The sequence below is a fragment of the Protopterus annectens genome, chromosome 2.part2, assembly GCF_019279795.1.
Source record: "Protopterus annectens isolate FY-2018-M chromosome 2.part2, PAN1.0, whole genome shotgun sequence".
NCBI lineage: Eukaryota > Metazoa > Chordata > Ceratodontiformes > Protopteridae > Protopterus > Protopterus annectens.
In genome coordinates this window covers 455,490,232-455,512,529 of record NC_056730.1, presented here as the reverse complement: position 1 = coordinate 455,512,529, position 22,298 = coordinate 455,490,232, and the positions used below count along the sequence as shown (strand labels likewise).

At 39.8% G+C, this 22,298-nt stretch overlaps 1 protein-coding gene across 1 annotated transcript in view; it reads left to right on the top strand.

The window, feature by feature from the left end:
* The first annotated feature begins 3,255 nt into the window (after nucleotides 1-3,255).
* Nucleotides 3,256-22,298, top strand: part of GFM2 (GTP dependent ribosome recycling factor mitochondrial 2) — a 1,110,238-nt gene continuing 1,091,195 nt past the window's right edge. Inside the window, 3 exon segments of the mRNA XM_044063950.1 lie at nucleotides 3,256-3,327; nucleotides 19,693-19,777; nucleotides 21,620-21,665. Coding sequence (XP_043919885.1) covers nucleotides 3,262-3,327; nucleotides 19,693-19,777; nucleotides 21,620-21,665 — 197 coding nt within the window. The 5' untranslated portion in view covers nucleotides 3,256-3,261.

The window sequence follows — 22,298 nt, the reverse complement described above, 5'->3', positions numbered from 1 at the left end:
GAAGCATTAGAAATGCAAAAAAGAAAAGAGCTATATTACCTGTAATTGAAAATCCAGTAGACACCTTAGATAAATCACGTATTTACCACCAAAATCTTGATTATTTAAAATTAAAAGATACGGATGTAGGAGATGATGTAATTTCTGGAGCAGGTATATTCCCATGGTATGGAGCAACAAAAGCCATTTGGGAGTTAAGAAAACTATCTAAATTGGTTGAAGTATTGGCAAATGCCACTTTCAGTGCAATCTCCAACATTACTGTCAAAATGACAGCCATATGAACTCTGGTTTTACAAAATCGAATGGAGTTAGATTACATACTAGTGCCCCAAGGGGGTACATGTGCCTTAATAGGAGAACAATGTTGTACATTTATTCCGGATAAAACAGTCTCTCTAAAAGCACATTTAGAGGTCATTGCGCAAGTGTCACAGCATACTAGAAAAAATTGGAATGATTGGAGTGAGTGGTTTAGTAATGTATTTACAGGGTGGACAGGAAAAAAAATTATCATGTTTTTAATTGCTATTATTATTATTGTAGTGCTTGCTTGCATATTGCTCACATGTATTAAAGTTTGCTTAGCAAGAGTTAATCAACAAGTTACTGTTGTCATTTGTCATAATAAAAATGTATTATCAAACAATGACGACTTTGCCTCCCTGGTTTAAAATAAAAAGGGGGAACAGTTAGAGTGCACTAAACAATGAATAAAGGTTAAAATCAATTCTGCTATAAAAATGCAAAATAAATGCATGCAATAAAGCTTGCTTAAATGTAGAAATAGAACTTAGAAATATGTATCTATTAATAGACATGCTTTTTATAAACTCAGCAATACATGCTCTCTTACAAACTGTTTCCTCAAAAACATGTTCTCCCATAGTATCGGCAAAGAAGTTAACAGATGAATGGACATAACTTTTTATAAAATCAGCAGTATGTGTTTTTCCACAAGATGTTTCCTTAAAAAAATGTTTGTCACAATATTAAAAAAAGTTTGATGCGATTCCTCACGGATAAATGGACATAGTCAATAGAAAAAAAAAACAATTTGTATGTGCTTTATCACAAAACATTTCCTTAAAAAACAAGTATGGAAAGTAAAGCATCAGCAGAACAGATGTTTCTGTAGAAAGCCCAAAAAGATACCAAGAGGAAAACAGGATCTAAAGTGCATGAAAAGAACAGTATATGCATGAAAAGAACAGTATAAGTATTTATTTATTTATATTTTATTTTACATTTGTTGACCAGGACTGGATGTATGTCAATTTTCAGCAGAGGCCCAGGGATAAAAGCTCCACAGTTAAGTTTTAAGCAACATATAAGGTGTATACAGAAGCATTCAAATTTAATTAGTACCAAACTTAATATTGACTAGAAACATAGCATTGAAGCTATAATTACATAGACTGAATACGTCTTTTACAGTTTTAGGTTGAGGCATTACATAATGGTGAACATTGTTAGTAGGGGTTGCATTTTTTGCTTTATACAGTTGACGTGTGAGCAAGTTAGCCACAGTAGGGAATATAACAACAAAGAGAGCAAAAGATTAGACATAGTAGAGAGTATTAGTAGCAGGAGAAGAGACAGAGATGGGAAATTGGATAACCAGTTAAGTAAGAAAAGCAGGAGGAGTAAGTAGCTTAAGTATAGAGTAAGAGTAGAGTTGTAAAGAGAAAAGTGTAGTGGATAGATAACAGAGTGTCCTAACAGTGACATATGGGTGTTGACTAAGGGGTTAGAATTATAGGTGGACCTGTAAGGAAGTGAGAGATGTTGCATTATTTTGGTGATTAAGCTAAAGTCAGAGGGCAGGAGTAAAGGGAGAGGGTGGGGGGTCAGCCAGGTGGGTAAGATGTGCATATCCATGTGTGCTTTAGGAGTTCTTTCAGGAGTCTTTTAAATGTAATCTTTGAGCCTGCTGAGGTAATAGCAGTAGGTAGGGTGTTCCAGATTTTGTCTGTGTAGTTAGAGAAGAGGGAGTCCCCTGCTGTGTTGTTGGTCTTGGTGACCTTGGTTAAATTTTTGTCGCTAGAGCGAAGTTGTCTAGTTTTAGTTTGTAGTTCTAGTAGATTGGCTAGAGATGGGATTTTGTTTGGGAGTAGTAGAAGATTATGGGCAAAGGAAAGTTGATGATCATTTGGGGAATTCAAGCTAGCCAAGTTGTTTTAGGGAATGGCAATGGTGGGCTCAGTAGAGGACTCATTTAGCAATTTTTGCAGTTTGATGGTAACAGGTGTTGAGTTTGACAATTTCAGTTTTAGGTAAGTTGGTGAGAATGGGTGAGGCATAAAATAGTGTGGAAAGGATGTGCGTTTGAGCAATTGTTATCCTAGCAGGTTGTGTTAGAAATGGTTTGTTTTTATATAGACTGCACAGTTTTTGTGGATATTTTTAATGGTTTGATGTATATGATCAAATCTGAGGTTATTATCAATGGTCACTTCTAGCAATTTAGTGTGAGTGTCAGGGGAGATGACCGTCCCATCCCTGGACACAGTATTAAATGGGCTGGTATTGTGGTAGATTTGTTAGGTGAAAATAGCAACAGTTTATTTTTTTGAGGATTTAGTATTAGGTTTTTGTTAAGAAACCAGTTTTCAGTAAACAGTAAAAATTCAGCTGTGTTAGTGGTATTGGTAGGAAAACACTTGTTCAGCAGTATTGTATAGGAAAAGGAGAATAATCATCCATGTTGACCATGAAGTAAAACTTTATACAGCTAAACCACAAGTTGTTGCAGTAGCACGTGTTGTTTGTTATAAAAGTAAGTTATTAGTAACTGTGCTTATAGTAAAATGGTGTTGTGCTGCAAAGTATATTTTCTCATCAGTGTAGTTGGCAAGGCTCTGTGTACAGACTGCAGATACAGTCATGCAAAACTCTGTGTTTAGTAGTTAACAGACAAAAAGACTTTGTCTTAAAAGACTTTGGTTCCAGTACAGCACAGCAGCACCTTCATAAATTAATTTTTCATATACGTGTGTGTGTGTGTGTGTGTGTGTGTGTGTGTGTGTGTGTGTGTGCATATATATATATATATATATATATATATATATATATATATATATATATATATATATATATTCATTTTATGTCACTTTAGGTGACTTACCTTGAAACCTAAATGTTCTTTCTTATCTCTGTAAAGAGCATTTATTCAGTAGCATTGCTTTTAAAGCATAATTTTTCTTCTCCGCTCCATCTGTTTTCTTGTGTGCTTTTTTCTTAGGTTATATTTCTGCCCTAATGCCTGCGGATTATCAAGAACCCTTGATCAGACATTTTGCTGTAGCGATTGCACCCAAAGCTGAGGTGAGAGTTATCCAAAGGGACATGTTAGATCAGCAACCTTGAGGGTGCTTTGTATTGTCACTGGCAACATTTGAATGATCTAACCCACTGGATAGGGAAAATTAGCAAACCATTTCGGTGCAGTGACCATGACATTCCCTTTCGAATACAGGTTTCTGACATGTTCATAGGTAAGTACTAGACTAGCTGCCCAAATGGACCATTTTAAACCTAGCCAATTTCCCTTTTAAGGGTGAGACTCAAGTCCTGTAATTATTTGTTTGGCATTTGTTTACTGGGAAAGTCCGACTGGGTCATGAGGTACCCATTTTAAGCCTAGCCAATTTCCCTTTTAAGGGTGAGACTCAAGTCCTGTAATTATTTATTTGGCATTTGTTTACTGGGAAAGTCCGACTGGGTCATGAGGTACCCATTTTCAGCAGAGGACCAGGGTAAAAGCTCCAGATACATATAGTTAATAGACTGAAAAACTGCAAACCAGGACTCAGCACAACAGGAAAAAATCCACACTTTATTCACAGTGTTGAGCACTTTCCTCCTTACAAGGACTTCCACAGAACAAGAATAATTACCCCACCCAGCCTTTTTATACAAGAAGACAATTAACATGTTTAATGATCAATTAAATATTCACACAAGATTTAAAAGCACACAAATAAATATGTAAAAAACTAGAAATGCATTATCTAATTGAAAGGTAGCATGTATCTCAATAAAATATATTATAAATAATTAATAAATAATACCAGCATTTAACCTAAAATGTTTTTCTGTTTTAAAATACATGAAATAGCTGTCATTTCTTTAATTCCTGGATATTCAGTTGCAACTGCCACTTAAACTCACAAATATCCAAATGAATATCTAAGGTTCTTCCTTGTATATCTTTCACTATCTGTTGAATGACTAAAAACTTAAACTTGTGATCTTTATGGTCATGAATGTATGTACTGAGGGCATTAGTGGATTTATCGTGCTTAATGTCCGATAGATGTTCACCCATCTTGTTTTTAAGCTGTCTACTGGTTTTCCCAGTGTAAAAAATTGGACACTGGATACCCTTGGCCAAATAGACCACATTTGGAGCTGCAACAATTAAAATGCCCATGAATCAATATGCTCCTGTTGTTCAATCTAAATGCCTTAGGAGTTTCCAATATAAAAGAGCAATAATTCCACATGTTACACTTAATATTCCTTTTCTTTCTATTAGTGTATCTATCTGTCACGTATTCGGCAGTTCCCAGAATATTTTTGAAGGATGTGTCCTTCCTGTATACCAGCATGGGTGCTTTACCCACCTTACGTCCAATGTTGGAGTCAGATTGCAAAATACCCCAGTTATTTAAAATAGTACCAGTTACATTTGATGTTTCCAAATTGAAAGTGGTAATAAAACTTACCAAGGTTTTACCATCCAGTGAAAGGTCTCTCTTCTGCTGACAAAGTCTTACCCCATGTCCACCTGCTAAAAGCAGATTGTAAAAACCAACCTTACGTTTGTTTACAACTTCATCAAATATATTATTTAATAGCTCAACAGGAGAGCCTCTCTTTAAAAGCAATTGTTTTATAAAATGCATTTCCGTTATAAAATCAACCTCCTTTGTGGTCATTCTAGCAGCTCACACCATCTGGCCTTTTACAATAGATCTTTTTTGAAAAAAAAAGTGTGCCAGCTGTTGTAATCGAGGTAAGAATTTGAAAAAGTAGGCTTCCTATATATTGATACATTTAATGTATTGTTACCTTTGTCAAAGGTCAAATCCACATCAAGGTAAGAAATGTGTGAATCACTAAATGCATGAGTGAACTGTAAAAAGTCCACCGTACTGTTTATATACTGAAGAAATTAGTGTAACTCTTCTGTAGTACCTGTCCAGATTACAAACAAATTATCTAGGTAACGGGTATAATACTGTATCTTGGAAACAAATGGACCTTCAAATATGTGTTGTTGCTCCCAGAAAGACATAATGTAATTTGCAAAAAAACCAGGGCATAGGCAGCCCCCATGCAACCCCGGTTAGTTGCCTAAAATACTGCCCCTCAAAAAAGATGTAATTATGCTTCAATACTATTTCCATGTGTGCTATAAATTTATTAATATCATCCTGGTCAAATCTACCAGTCTTAAGTAACTGGATTTCCAACCAGTCACAGCCAGTTGTGTGCGGAATCACTATGAATAAATTGCACACATCTATAGTCACCATTATAGCATCCTGGTTAATCACTATTTTGTCCACTTTCTCAAGAAACTGCCAGGAATCTTTTGTAATGTATGAAAAGGCCTTAAGCCCCTTCTGAAGGTGAAAATCCAGGTATTTACTTATAAAATTTGTTTTGGATCTTTTACCATCCACAATGGGCCTAAATTTTATATTATTTAGGGCCTTGTGGATCGATATCATAGGGTAAGCATTGTGCATATAATTGTAGTCATCTTCACTAATCTGTCCTTGGAACAACATATCTTCCAGAAGCATATCTATTTTTTTGTATGAGATATGTATCTCATTAGGGAAACTTCATCATATGTTCCTTCCATGAGGAATTCATACATTCCATTAAGATAATCATTTTTATCCATGATAACTACACTGCTTCTTTTATATGGTTTCATTATACGGACCGATTTATCCATTGCCAACCCTTTTAATAATATGTCTTCAACATCAGTAAGATTACTTGTATATTTATTACCTAAATTTGTATTATAAGCTTGCCTGATCTCATTTTCACATACTTTCTTGTTGATTTTCACCAAATTATTCATAGGGGATTGAATGTGCTCAGTTTCTTAAGCCCTTTTCCATTAGCAAATGTTTCATAAGCACTGTTCATTAAACCATACTCGTATTTTCAATTTGCGTGTGAAACACTTTAAATCTATCAGTGTGTTGGCTAAATTACCTCTTCTACTAGGTACAAAGGTGAAACCCTTTGCTAGTAAATTGGCATGCTCAACCCCTATGATTTTGCTTGAATTGTTGTACACCTTAAAGTCATGGGCATCATTAAAAACTACTTGCGGTTCAACTATTGGTGGTATTTCTTCAACCAAATTAGTGGCTGCTTCAGTTTCTGCCATTAAATAGGTGGGTATTTTCATAAATACTAAAATTACCACTGGCCAAGCTACTTAAACCCACAGAAGTATCAGGATTTTCAAATCCAGCTATATCAATCAGATTCTGACCATTACTAACAACATTGTCGACTCTAGCAGCATACTGTGTACTGTCTAAAAAGTCAGCCATGTAACAACGTGCTTCAGTAGTTTCCATGTCAATAGAATTCATGTCATCCACACCAGAATTATTGTGAACTGCTTGCATGTTAAACAGCGTAACCTTGTCATTAAAATTACATATAAAATTGTTGCTACCAATCCCAAAAGCTTGTGTGTTGTCACAAATATCAATGAATTCTGAATTTATACTTAAGTTACTATTAAAATCTGCATCACTGTTAACATTACATGATTCATTGATAAATTGGGGGCTCCCGACCATGCAGGAGATATAATACCATCACTTGCAAGACTAAATACTAAATCAGTAGTCTCAACAGATCCATTAGATATATCTAAAAGATCACCATGAACCACACCAATACTATCATTGATATTTTTGTGGTCACTGGGGCACGTAACACTGAGTACTTGGCAATCGCCACTGAGGTTAACGGTAAAATCAACTACATTACTGTTAGAACACAGTGACTGGTTAATATTGCCAGTATGTAAATGGTCAACAATCAAAGAATTATGATTGCACCTACTTACATTTTGGCTGGTATTGTTGACCAAGTCCAAATTCTTTAATTGTTCCTTCGGCAACTTCTGCCTCGACTCTTGGGTTAAGTTCCTTGTGCCACAAAATCTCTAGAGCCATTCCCGGAAAAATTAAGCTGCTGTTTGTTTTTAAGTCGCTCTGACCTTCATACACTTTCCTCAATGTACACATGACTACGTTGGCCCTGCTTGGCGTAACCCTGGTTAATCATCACTTCCTTGTCATTCAGAACATTCTGTTCATTAACACTGGCCCGGGAACCTACAGAAAGAGGGTATGCCTTATATTTTGCATACTCGTTAATGTCATGTTTCAGTTTATTCATTTTCCTCATAAAAATGGAGGTACAAATATTATCCACTGAAGTAAATACACTAAAATGATTATGTTTATACTGTTCAAACGTGGAATCAGCCTGTATATTTTTGTTGGACTCGTCAAGCTCTTTGGAAAGTTTCTCTAATGCTTGAGTGTTATATTTAACCATAAGTTTTAACATTTCAAGTCCTGTGTGGTCGAACAGTTTATGTAATTCATTCAATAAGCTGACATTTTCTTCTACACCATTAGGGTATCGCCAAAACCGTAACCCACGAGGTATTTGTCCTAATTCAATGTTCCTTTCAAGATAGGCTGTCTCTATTTGTAATTTCTTAAAATGCAACAGATTTTTTTTCAAATTCTTTTAAGTGATTGTGTGAAGTGAAATGTGTATGTATCTTGTGATTGTGAGGTAAACACCTTAACCATTATACCAACCAGGTTTCTCCACAGTTGGTATAATGTCTACAACCCATCGGTGGCTTGATGTGCTTAACTTCCATCCCCCACATTGTTAGAGGGATAGTGGCAGTTTATACAACCAGCTCTGCCTTTCTCTTATAGGTTTATAGGTTCATAGGGGGTTAATAGGGTAGCGGCCCTAGAGACCTTACAAGCCTAGCCATGTTAATCCCGAGTTGCCTCAATTGTCTCTGGTTAGATGGATGTAATTTGCAGAGCGAGTCTATGATAAACACCGACTACCACTGTCGGTAAGGGACATCGGTGCCACCCATGGGGTGAATCTGCGGTCTCCCATCCATTTGTCCAGGTTGCACTTGAATAGGGTTAGTGAAGAGCTCTGCTTCATGTGAACTGGAAGTTTATTCCAGAGTAGCAGCATCTCTGGGAGATGTATTTGTCTCTCCAGCATGTTGTGTTAATGTCGCAGGCTAGGTTGAGATCCCTAGAGTGAGTGGTTCTTGTGCCGTTGGACTTGCGTATGTGCAGCATTTCCATTAGGACAGGCTCAGAGACTGCCCTGTAGGCCAGGCACAACTCACCTGTCAGCAGCCTGTACGATGCAGAGTACAGTGACAGGGCTTTCAGTCTGTCCACATACGTCATGGTGTGAACGTCCTGTATTTTCTTGGTTAGAAGCCTCTGTGGTCTCTCCAGCTGCTGTAGGTGTCTGGTGAGCTACATGCAGAAGGGAGCATTGTACTCTATTAATGGTTTGATGAGGATCGAGTACAGTGAAATTATAACATCCTTAGACCTGGATGCAATGTACTTGCTTATGAGATGTGCAATGTAGAAGGTTTTCCTTGCCACTGTGAAAACATGGTGGTCAAAGTTCAGATTGCTATGTACCTGTGTTCCCAGGTCTCACACCACTGGGTTTGAACTTGTGGAGGGGTGCAAATATTGTATTTAGCAGGGAATTCTCCTTTGCCAAAGGGGATAATAATGCACTTTTTTTGCGTTTAGTTTTAGACCGTGGCTTTGGCACAAGTCATTTGTCTGTGTTAGCCCCTCTTGTAATATGTTAACATCGCTGGGGGACTCAATGCTATTTGCAATCATCAGCAAACTTGGTAAGCCAAAGGCTGTCTACTTTAGCCTGGACTTCCGAGAAATAGATTCCAAACAGTAAAGGGCCCAGCAGAGATTCATAGGTAGGTACTAGGCTATCGGCCCTAGGGCCCATACAATGTACCCTGGCTTTCGCCACCCAAGAAAATTATTTTCCTGTGCCCCTGTCGAGCAGAGCCACAGAAGTGATCCCCGGGGTGAATTTCCCATTTCCCATCCAGTCATCAAGATTTTTCTTGAAGAGTGCTAATGAGGAGCTCTGTTTGACATAGATAGGTAGTCTGTTCCAGAGTATGGGAAGTCTCTGGGACAGGAATCTATCCCTCCAGCATGTTCTGTTTATTGTGGTGACAAGGTTAAGGTCCCTAGAGCGTGTAGCTTGGAAGGACTGGGATTTCTTTAAGTGGAACATGTCCAACAGCTCTGGGTTTGACATAGCTTTGTATGTTAGGCAGAGATCGCCCCTGAGTAGGCGATATGCGATGGAGTAAAGCTGTAGTTTTTTGAGACTGTCTGCATAGGGCATCTGTTTGAGGCCAGTAATCCTCTTTGTGAGGTATTTCTGTGGTCTTTCCAGTTGTTGTAGATGTCTTGTGAGGTACATACCAAAAGGGACGTTGTACTCTATAATGGGTCTGATGAGTGATGAGTAGAGGGGAACAATTACCACTTTTTTTCTGGATGAGAATCCTTTTGTGATGAGATGAGCCACGTAGAAGGATTTCCTGACCACTGTGGTGATGTGATTATCAAAGGAGAGACTACTGTCCACCTGTGTCCCAAGGTCTCATCACATTTTCGGCATTAAGTAGACTACCAGCTATGTGGTAGTTCATGGGTACAGAGTTTTTACCAAAGGGGATGACAGTACACTTTTTGGCATTGAGCTTCAGGCCATGGCTTTGACACCAGGTATCTGTCTCAGTGAGGCCCTTTTGTAGTTTGTCCACATCGTTAGGAGTTTCGATTATGGCTCCTAGTTTGCAGTCATCTGCAAACTTTGTTAGCCAAAGACCTTCTGTGTTGGCCTGTACTTCAGAGAAGTAGATACCAAACAGGAGAGAACCCAGGACTGAACCCTGTGGTACTCCATTTGTCACTGGTCTGATGTCGGATTTGGAATCCGCTACTGTCACAGTGTGGGTTCTGTCCGTGAGCCAGTTGGCAACCCATCTTGTGACATAGGGATTTATACCTAGTTTAGTGGGGGATGGTGATGAAAGCCTTGGCGAGATCTAGATAAGCTGTGTGAACCATTTTACCCTCATCTATGGCTTTGGTGACTGCTTCAAAGAAGTCAGTCAGGTTTAGGAGATATGATCTGCCTTTTACAAATCCAAACTGAGTAGGGTCCAGAGTTTGGAGATTACCAATGTCTTTGTTTATGAGTTCCACGATGATATGTTCCATGGCCTTGCAGACCAGGCTCGTCAGGCTAATGGGACGGTAGTTCCCAGGGTCCGTCGTGGCTTCCCCTTTGTGGAGTGGGATAACTGTCACGGTGCGCAATTCAGTGGGTACAAAGCCTGAGGTGAGGCTATGATTGAACATGGTACTTAGGTAGGGTGCCAGTTAATTCTGTAGTTCGTGTAGAACACAGCCTGGGATATTGTCGGGTCCCATGGATGCTGTGTTCTTGGCTTTTGAGAGTGTGTTTTTTACCTGTGCAGCCATGATTATAGGAACTTTGCATTCTTCCAGTATAGAGATGGGCCCTCTAGGGGGTAAGAGGGGGGTAAAGTTAGCACTGAACCTATCTGCTAGGATGTTGGCAATATCAGTTGGTTCTGTATATTTAGTGCCATTATGCTGTAACTCAGAGCAGATCTGAGTGTACCCATTTAGATTCTTGACATAGCTATAGAATGCTTTGTGGTTGTCTTTAGAGTCAGTGGCAATTTTGTTTTCGTAACTAGCTTTGGAGGATTTTATGAGGGATCTCAGCTTCTTACTGAGGTTGACCAGGGAGTTCCTCCAGTCATGGGATTTTACTCTTTTTTTTTTTTTTTTTTTTTTTTTTTTTTTTTTTGCAACAGTTTCTTTCTTCTGTTGTAGAGTTTGTTTATGGCAGAGGACCACCAGATTGGCTTCCTTTTTTTGGAGGATAACATCTTGGTTCTATTAGGGATAGCAAGATCCATGCACTTGTGTAAGTGCTTATAAAGTGCATTTGTGTAGGATTCGGCAGTCATACCTCTATTGTGTGTCTGCATGGGTGTCATGAAGTTTGCCACTTCTGTCTTAAGAAGTGTGAAGTTGGCTTTTGAGAAGTTTTTTACGATGGTTTCCCTAATTGGGGCTGGGGGTGGGATTTGGATGTCTAGGCTGGTTAGCTTGTGGTCGGATCTGACCAATGAGGAATTGACCTCTGGTGTGGAACACCGGTTTCCCATGTTGGTAATGACCAGGTCTAGGATATTGCTGCCCCTGGTGGGAATGTGAATAAGTTGATCCAAGGCATTGGAATTTATGAATTCCAAGAAACGTTGGGCAAAAGAGTTGGTACATGAGTAGTTTTCCCAGTTAATGGTGGGGTAGTTGAAATCGCCCATTATTAGGGTGTTGGGTTGTACCCTAATACTTTCCAGTGTATCAAGAAATGAGGAGTGTGAATCCTGGGGCATGGTGGGGGGTCTGTAGCAAGCTACAGTTTGGATTGCGGTCTTGCCCAGAGTTAGTTGCACTTGGAAATTCTCGGATGCTGCTGTGCAACTAGGCTGGAGGTGTGGATATCCTTAATGAATATGGACACGCCTCCGCCTTTAGTGCTTCTTTCTGGGTTAGGTGGCCGAAAGGTGTGGTATGAATTGAAGCCTGGTAATGCAGGGGTGCTCTCTGGAGCTTTGAACCAGGTCTCTGTCACTGCACAGATGTCAATGTTCTCCATTTTAAGGAGTGCCTCGAGTGAGTGCATTTTGAGGTTTAGACTTCTAGCATTGAGTAGCATTACCCTCAGATTTTGCTTGCTTGTACCTGTTACGGTGGTGAATTTGTCATTTGAACCTTGCCTAAAAAAGGCACTATAGGAGTGGCAAGAGCCTTAGCCAGTATCTGGAATCCTAAGGGCGACAGGTGCAGGCCATCTCTGGCAAAGCATCATGAACTGTCGATCATGTCGTCCCAGGCAGACAAATACTGGATCCCCTTAGAATGACACAAGAAGCTTAGCCAATTGTTGAAGTCAATCATTTTGTCCTTGTACTGTGGTATCATTCTGGGTAATGGCAGGATGCTACTCTGGGTTAGGGTCATACCTGCCTGGGATACAAAATCGGAGAGCTCCTCCATGTCTCTTTTCATGTAGTCCAGGGAGGTACGTCTCTGGTCATTCACACCAACATGGACAATGACAGTGTCATATTTGTACTTATTGTGGAGTGACCCGAGTGCATGCATTATGTGGCGGATCCTGGCACCTGACTGGCAGCTGACAGTAACTTTCTCCTTGTTTAGTCTGGTGAGTGGAACATCAGTGTGCCTGACTATAGAGTCACCTATGACTAGAGTGTTGGGTACGTTGTTATGCCTTATGGGCTGTGGTTGAGTAGCACACTGAGTTTGTGGGCTATGTGTCGTTTGGGTTGTGTTGGGGGGTGGAGTTTGCTTGCGTTTATGCTTTGGATGTCCCTGATGCTTGGGCAGGTTTTTATTGAGAGCCTCCGCGAATGTAGGTGTGTGTTTTGGTGGTGTAGGTTTTGAGGGACTATGTGATGAGTGTGGTGTGATGCAAGTGTTTACCTTCTCCTCTTGACTGTCTAGTCCAGTCTTTGGTGAAGAGAGCTTTGCTTCCAGTTTGGCTGTATAAGTGCATCTCTCACAGGTTGTAGTGTTGGGTAGTAGGAGGAGAGGGTTGTCTGTGTACATGAGGCAATTGCTGCATTGCCCCAAGATGCCCAGATTCATCAGGTAGACAGGAGAAATCACTGGGAGCTGACCCTTAGACATGCCTGGATAAGTGCTTATTTATTAAGTACTAAAAACTGCTTTCCACTAGACAAGTGAGGAAAGTTGAGTGTTGTAGTAATTTGCAGCTTATGTAGTGCTGGCAATGAGTTCTGAACAAGTGCTGAGTTCAGAGAAACAGATATGAGTGCTGAAACTAGAAAACTGGCTAGTTATAAGAAAAAAAAACTAAGCTAGAAGGCTTCCCTCCAACACAGAAGGTCCTGGTATGCCACTGGTGATGGGTTTACCAGTAGAGGTTCTCTGTTGGTGAGCCAGCTGGCTACCCATCTAGTGACATAATTCCCTTATTGGAGGATTTCTCAATGATACCTGAGTGGGGGATTGTGTCAAAAGCCTTGGCTAGGTCAAGATAGGCAGTATGTATCATCTTATCTTCATCCAGGGCTTTGACTTTCTCAAAGAAGTCTACTAGGTTTAATAAGCATGATCTACACTTAACAAAGCCAAGCTGGGTTGGGTCTAGAGTGTGAAGGTTGCCTATGTCCTTGTTGATAAAGTCCATGATGATTCTTTCCATGGCCTTGTAGATGAGGCTGGTTAGAATTATTGGTCTATAGTTCCCAGGTTCGGTTGATGGCCCCCTTTGTGCAAGGGGATTACTGTTGCTGTTCTCTACTGTGCTGGAACAGAGCCAGTTCTAGGCTATGGGTAAAGAGAGCACCAAGTGGGTCCACTAGGTTTTCTTTTAGATTGGTTAATAAACAACCTGGGGTGTTAGCTGGTCCCACTGAGGCCATGTTTTTTGGCCTTGGAGACAGCAGATAATATCTAATCTCTAGAGATACTAGGGGGAGGACTGGTATCAGGTTTGCTTTGGAGTATGGCTAGTGGGGACAACAGGGTGAAGTTTGCACCATGTCTGTCATCTAGCAGGTTGGCAATTTCCTCCTGTACAGTATGAGTGGTACCATCAACTGCCAGTTTGGCACATAGCTGGGTATTACATTTTAGATTTCATATGTAGTTAAAGAATACCTTATGATTATCCTTAGCTAGGGATCCTATTTTAGCTTTGTAATTAGCTTTAGAGGACTTACAGGATTTCTTATTTGCTTATTCAAGCTGTGGAGGGAATTTTTCCTCCTCTTAGTCAATTTCCTCTTGTTTTTAGACATTAGTTTTTTTCCTTTTGTTTATATAACCTGTTTAATTTTGAGGTCCACTAGGGTGGCTTGTTTTTTTTTTCGGGAGGACCTAGTTTTAATCTGGTCAGGTACAGCCAAGTCTGTACAGTTGATTAAATGTTTATACAGGACATTTGTGTACATCTCTGCATAGGAGTCATTGTTGTCTGTGATTTCGGAGGGATGTAAAACTTTTTATACCATTGCTTTGTAGGTTGTACTTTGCTTAGGAAAAGTTTTTTTTAGTTTTTTTTGTTCCTGTGGTGGTGACAGGTTCAGTAGTTACTTCGAATAAGACTGATTTATGGTCCAATCTTATCGGGGGGGGGGGTATCGCACAGGGGGGAGTGCAGTGACCTCCCCATGTTGGTGAGTACTGTCTCTAGGACATTTGAGCCCCTTGTGGTGAGGGCAGACTATCTGTTCCAGAGCATTTGTATTGACAGGAACCTGTGGGTGAGCGTGTTTGTGCTCATGTACGTCACGCAGTTGATGGAAGGATAGTTGAAATCGCTCATGTCTAAGATGTTGGGCTGTATGGTGAGTGACTCCAGTAAGTCCAGGAGGGTGGTGTGCGCTTTTTGGTTCATGGTGGGGGACCTGTCACGAGCAAAGATGTGGTAGGGTAGTTTGCCTGTAGCTAATTGTACATGGAGTAGTTTGAGAGAGTCCTACTATTTGACCAGTCTCAAGGTATACTTGGCTTTAATGAAGATGGATACACCTCCACCTTTGGTTCTTTCATGCTCATTTTGAGGTCTAAACGTGTGGAAGGCCTTGCACAACTGGAATGCTGTCTGTGGCCTTGAACCACATCTCCGTGACTGCACAGACGTCAGCATCTTCCAAATTGAGGAGCGCTTCCAGGGAGTGTAGTTTCTTGTTTAGACTCCTAGCATTAAGCAGCAGAACCTTGAGTTTGTTTTGAGTGGATTTTGTTATGTCAGAAAGTTTGCTATTTTGACATTGCCTAAAAAGGCATTTTGGGGGAGGCAAGTATCTTTGCCAGTATCTGAAAGCCTATGGGGGACAGGTGCAGACCATCTGTGGCAAAGCAGTGTGGCCTGCCAGCTGTGTTTTCTCAGACTGACCAATACTGGATCCCCCTGGACTGACACCACAAGCTAACCCAATTGTTGAAGTCGATCATTTTTTTTAATATTTTGGCATCATCCTGTGTGAAGGTAGAATGCTGCTTAGGACTTGGGTCATACCTGCCTGGGACACTTAATCTGAGAGTTCAGTCATGTTTCTCTTCATATAGTCCAGAGAGGTACTTCTCAAGTCATTCACCCCAACATGGACTATGACAGAGTCATAATGGTAGTTGTTATAGAGTGACTTGAGTGCATATATGATTTGATGGATCCTGGCACCTGACCTTGTTGTCCAGCATGCTGAAGGGGACATCTGTATGTCTCGCTTTGGAGTCGCCTATGACCAAGAGATTAGGCTTTGAGGGGTTTTGTCTTAGGGGCTTATTTGCTGAGACACTGGTGTATGTGTTATGTGTAGTGGTTTCTATTTCTATAGCAGTGTGTCTGCAAATGGTTTACATTTGGGAAGCTCTTTCTGTAGGTTTGTAGTGACTACCTCCACATATGTGGGTTTGTGTGTCGTGACCTCATTTTGTGTGAGAGGTGAAGTGTGTGTGTGTTGACAATCTATTTGATGTCTGTTTTTTTAAGCGAGAGAATTTATTCCAGTTTCATAGTGTAATTACATCTCTCACATAGGGTATTTGTTTGTTTTAGGAGTAAGTGGTTGTCAGTATACATGAGACAATTACTACATTGCCCCAGGATGCCCATGTCAATCACACTTGCTGGTGATATAATGGGAAACTGTCCATCCATTATAGCAGGTTTTTACTGTACGCAATGCTGCTCAGTGCTTCCGGCCCAAAATCTGACTCAAGATGCCCAGTCTGCCTATTTGGACCTGTTCGAATCAATTAATATTCAACCCTTTACCCTGATCCTGGGTGACTTTTACTTCCCAAACATGGACTGGAAGAGCTATTCATGCCAGAATATAAATGCCCAGAGATTCCTTGATTTTGTCAAAGCTAATGCCTTGGAACAGCAAGTTGATACCCCCACAAGAGGTGATAGTATGTTGGACTTGGTATTAACCAATGTGAGTAACCACTGCAGCATCCCTTATAGTATCATCCTCCCTGGTAAGATCTGGCCACAAAGCGGTCACTTTCAAAGTCACCATCTCCCCCAGCCCCCCTCTAGCTAGGATCGGACATAGAAACTTCTCCAAAGCTGATTACAGCCTCCTGAGGGGTGGTATAAACAGCTTCACAGCTCACTCCCCCTCTGTAGGAACTGGCGCCAAGATCCAAAACTACACCAGAGCACTATATGAACATTTATATAGATGCATGGAATCAGGAATACCCAACAAGACTAAATCATCTTCTTCAAGGAAGAGTAAACCTGTCTGGTGGGCATCTGCAATAAATAAACTCTATAACAGAAGGAAAAATTGCTGTCCAAGACTAAGAAGGAGCAAGTGCCCAATTGGAAGCCATCTCTCCTTAGCCTGAACAAGCAAATAAGAGCACTAGTGAAATTCTCCAAAGCAAACTTGAGTCCAAATTAGCCATATGTACTAGAGACAATCCTAAGGCCTTCTTCACATATGTCCGCAACCTCAAAGGAAGCACCCAGATCTGTTCAGAAATGGTGGTCAAGGACACCATGTATACAAATGCTGTAGATATAGCAAACTTGCTGGCGGACAGATTCAGCGAAAACTTTACCCCTCTGTCCCCCCCCCCCAATCTGGTCTGCTACATTAACAAAACTTGTTGGCAGGACAGATTTGTGTCCCAAAGACTCCTCCATCTATGGAATAGACTCCCTCTCTACATCAAGCAGAGTACCTGTTTGCACCTTTTTAAGCACAGCCTGGATAACTGGGTGGGAAACAGGAAATGTACTCCTGGGATTCCACCCGTGTCCCTGCTGGACAGGGGCATCGGGTGCTAATTTGTCTAAACATGGGCTAAACTTTTGGCTAGGCTTATAAGGGCCTCAGGGCCAACAGCCTAGTAACCTCCTATGATCCTGTGAAGAAATCTCAAGCATTTCCCCAGCCTAAGCAGACCAGGCTACCTCCCAGAGCACTAGATGGAAAATCCACTGTCTTTTGATGTAAAAACAAGTGTTTGCTAGAGTGTAAAAATATGCTACTTTATCCAACAGCTGTCTAGTTCAAGTAGAAAAGGCAATGGGATACAAAATGCACTTTTTCAATACAAGCACAAGGAAAGGCGAATAAAGAAATAATTCAGGATATCAACAGCAGTGTAGAAAGAGAGTAACTTATTATGTTCAATTTGCAGTAGGGATGGGCAGTTTAAAATCACCAGGTTTAAAAAGCAGATCAACTACAGGGAGGATGGGTGTGAAAACATAGCAGGAAATCAACAGCAGTGCTTTAGTTTATGCAGGCCTGAAATCTTTTCAAAGACAATGACCCAGAATTTCACTGAGTATTTAAGCATCACTAGAGACAGTTTAACCAAAAAAAATGAAATGTGCAGCCTAGATAATTTGTGTCTAGACTACCTCTCATGCAGAACAAAAACACCAGGCCAAGCAGATTTCTGAAAATAGAAAACAAAATGGAGCAGGGATCAGAAAGCAGCCTATCAGTCACAACCCCTTGATGGACTCACTCTTCCTCCCTTCTGGCTTTGTTGAGTGCCTGAGTTGCTAATCAATCTGGGTTGCAGCCATGGCTTTGTCCCTCTGTACAACTAATGTTGGCTATTGTCTTACATTTCAATATTCTTTCTTTTTTCTTTATATGTTTATATAAAATGTTGTGTCACCATTCTTACCCAAGTTGGCAGTCTTTTTTTTTTTTTTGGAGGGGGGACTTAACTGTTTTTATTTCTTTTCCACTTCTTTGTTTTAATTAATGTTGTCTGTCTCCCTTTTTTATTTGGTTTCCTTATATTTGTTAAGTACTTTGTGTTTTTTTCTTAACCTTTTCATGCCAATGTTGTTGAGAATTATAGTTTTCTTTTTTTCAGATTGTACTTTTGTTCTGTACAAAGGTTTGTTACTCCTGTGATGAAAATTTCATCCATTCACATTTTCTCATCCAGAATACCTTGATCTGTGTTAATTATTAGAGTTTCCTGAGGTATAGTCCAAGCTTGTCAAAGTCCTTGTTCTTGAATTCTAGAACCCTCACTTTTGTTTGGCATGACTATGTAGATAAGTTGGTTGTGAACCGTATTATGATGTTCATTGTTTCCAGATGGCTGATTTTTTTCAGGCCTAATATCCTCTTCTCTTTGCATTTGAGAATACAAGATCCATATTTGCTCTCTGAGTTATCAAACTGTTACCTCTTGCTTGTCATCAATACATCAGTAACATTCTACTGTTAGATGGGCTGCTGTCTGGACATGCATTTAATATTTGGTATATTGAAATCCAAATCACTAATGCTCCCTTTGTCATTCTAAGAAAATGTTCTACCACTTTCTTGTTTTTGCCTTATTGTGAATAGAGGGGTATGTGCATAATCCCTGTTCTGATTTTGTTGTAGTTGAAAGCTTCCTTTCCTTGTCTTATTTGTTCTGTTGATTTATTTCATACACTTATTAATAAGGTATACCCACTGGACATGCCCCTTTTCAGAGGTGCATGTGATTTCTGTCTGGTTAAATGACTTGCTCAGAGTCACACAGTAGGCAAATGGAGGTGGAAAGAACTAAACAGTGTACCTTGGGCGATCTGCAAGAGGCAGCTCATTAACAGCGCAAAGCCTTTATGCTCTGCGCTAATGACAGTCGCTCTAATTGCCAAATTTAATCTCTTCTTTTACACCAAAGGCTACACCCTCCACATTTTGTTCTATTTATGCTTGGTGTGAATTTCACAGCCTGCAGTATATTGCTCCCTGTAAACCACATAACTACAGCTGCCACAGTTTCATGACATTGACAGTTTTTGGGGAGGGTTTTTTTTCTTCATAGACTCTGGCTGTGATACTCATAACCTTCTATTTTTTCATACATCTTGCACCTTTTTTCCCTTCATGTTATTTATTTGATATCCCCAAAATGTTAATTTGCTTGATAGACCATAGCTCATTTGAGATTCGCATGTTTCATTCTGAACCATGTCACTGCAGCCTGCTTATCTGAAACCATACTGACACTGATTGTTGTCCAAGGCCAGTGTACAACAGTTGATAAAAGACAATGACCTTGGAGTTTGTTGCATTAATCTGGGAGATGCAGGGGGTCAGTATAAAACCTTTTGCAGTAAACACTTAGAAAAAGCATTTTTAAGTGCCATATATAAATTTGATCATAGACAGTTGCTTTGTGATGAAGCAGTCCAAGAGCAAACATACTATATCCACTGTTTCTCTGCCAGTATGTGCAGATGTTTGAGTTTTTCTTGGAGGTGAGGTGTTTTATCTCATTTCAACTGTTTTGTGTGATTTACTGTAATACTAAAAAGCCATTTCTTTAAATCTTGGTTAGTTTTCTGAAAATCTAGTACATTACAAAAATCCTTTGATCTGTGTTGTAATTAACGTTATCACACCTTAATTGTTTATTGCCATTGTTTTTGTAGTGCAAACTGTACCTGATGGGCATACCTAAAAGAAGAAGGAAGCAGCTTCAGAAGTTGATTGGAAGGTGGAGCAGTTCTCCAGCAGGTACCAGCATGCAGACATATATGATGTGTGATGACTGTTCTCGTGGTGAGAGTGCTCTAAGGGTTTGAAGATGCACATAATCTCTTAATTTTACAGTGGAGGATTATCTGGGAGTTCCCATAGATGTGATGGTTTGGAGCACAAAAAGCTGGTATAAGTTATTAAATGGCAAAAGCAGTAATTATCGCCAAGAAATGCATGGTTTTCACCCCAATTTTCAACATGGGTATCAGCAAAGCATTCCATTGCCATCAAAGCAAGAAGAAGTTAGCATTTCATATACAGTTTCTTGTAAATTTTCAACATTTGTTCTGAAATGTCAGCTCCTTTGCTTGGTGTTTTGGATGTGTGGTAGCACATCTTGGACTGGTACCATGCTGTGTACCTGAGGTGACTACACTAGCTTGTGGATGACATTACAGGTTGCGTAATGGAATCAGTACTACTATTGCTTGCATGATAATTTTTTCCTAATTCATACTGAATGGTCTAGCCTCTGGGCATACATGTGTCATATCAACTGTAGAGTAATCAAATTATGATAATATAGTTGTGTTTTTGTCTGCATAATTTGATTATGTTTTTTCTTTCACTTTACATTAGCAATTTCATGTCTGTTGTACAGGACTTCAGAACTTCTCAAACTTCTGTTGTAGTTAACATTTAGCTCCATTATTGCCAAGCCTACATAACTCTGGTGGCACAGATTAAGGGCAACATTTTGCATCACTGGTAAACCAGATTCAGAATCTGTCTTTGGCATTTTGTGTTGGGTGAGGTGAGAATAATAAAGAGCACCAGGAGGACACTTGACAGAGAGTGGATTCTTCTAAGATGTCCAAGTGTGACTTACTGAGACAGAAGAAATTACAGAAATATTTTATATCATTGTAGATGTGTCTCCTGTGGGTAGAGGAAGCACTAAAGGTAAAAGTCCTCCTGGCTTCCAGGGCACTTCAGAATTATACTGGCCAGGTTCTTCTGCAGTGCCTGACCATTGCCTGTGATGTGTATCTAGTCAGCATGGGTGAGGTAGTACCTCTTCTGATTAGCCATACTGTGTCCATATGGCCTAAACCAGACAGGCATGTATAGAATCACTGGGGGATGCTGTAACCATTCAAAACACTGAAAGATGGTCACTGAAGCTGTAGTCTTGAAGGATGTTCCAGAAGAAAAGGGGTCAGAAGGACCTGAATAAAAAAATGAATAGATGCTTTGTACCACAACCAGCTGTGGTGACTAAATAGTAATTTAAAATTTGGGCTTGGGGGATGTGTAGTCTTTTCACTTGTAGAGTTGTACTTTTCTTGCCATTTTGCTCTGCTCAGTAGCATCTGATTAGTTAGGTGTCCCAGAGTGTATGGCAGCATGGTGTTTTGAGTAGCATCCTCCATGCCAATGTGTCTGAACTCTACAGTGCCAGCTGTAGTTTTCCTGGGGCACACATGGCAGTAGGAGGCATCATTCCCTTATAGGACTTTGTATTGCAGTGTGACATTCTTTTGTATGCCCTTCTGGCACACAAGCTATTCAACAGGTTTGCACATTCTCTGTTGCAAAGTATGGAACTGTTGCTGACCTGATGGGACAGTCCAGGTAACTGTAGTTTAAACAGCAACTGTTAGTGATGGTTTAGGCTGTAAATGATGGAGCAGGTGTGTTTTTAAATGTATTTTTGGAACTGCATGCTTTATGTCCTGTGCTGCCTTGTCCCTAGCATGAAAACCATTAGCTAATATAGATGGATATTTCTATTCATAAAGGTCTTGTAATGAATTTTGTGGCTACTTTGAAAGTTTATATCTAACTATTAAAATAATTGTTGCTTTTGTTTTAAAGGTGATGTGAAGTCACTGCGCTCTATTCCAAATCCTCACATATCCAGGTAACAATATACATTTTTTGTGTGCTATACAAATTTAATAAATTAATTAATTAATTATTAATTTAGTTTGATAACTAGGTAATTGGGCTGGTTGACAGACCATTTTCAGCCTCAGCCCAGGCACCACATTGCAAGGCACAAACAGAAAATTATAAACTGTCTAAAGAATACAGAGTTGTATGTAGTACAGTAACAAAGCATAAACAATACATTTATATGTTATTTACAGTTATAAATGCAAGTTATAATTATATTTTGTACAGTTAAGTTAGCCATTCAATCATTGGTCATTTTGTTATAAGTATGTTTTTACATATAAGATGTCTCTACAGCATGAACACAACAGCTAGCTATTGTCATGGAAGCAAGAACGTTTGGTGTCCTTAAACAGTTATTTTAGTTTGAAGCTTAGTTTGTTTCTAAATAATTTGTGTCTTTTGCTGCCTCACTTCTGTGTGTAGCCAATTCCAAACATCTGGGTGTAGCCTAGAGAAAGCTGTTTTTCCTGTAGAGGTTTTAAAATGAGGTCTAATGAGGATAATATATTCACAAACAATCCAGACAGCATTCTTGTAAAGTTAAGAGATGCTTACGATGAAATAGTACAACTATTTGCTAAACTCGTGTAACATG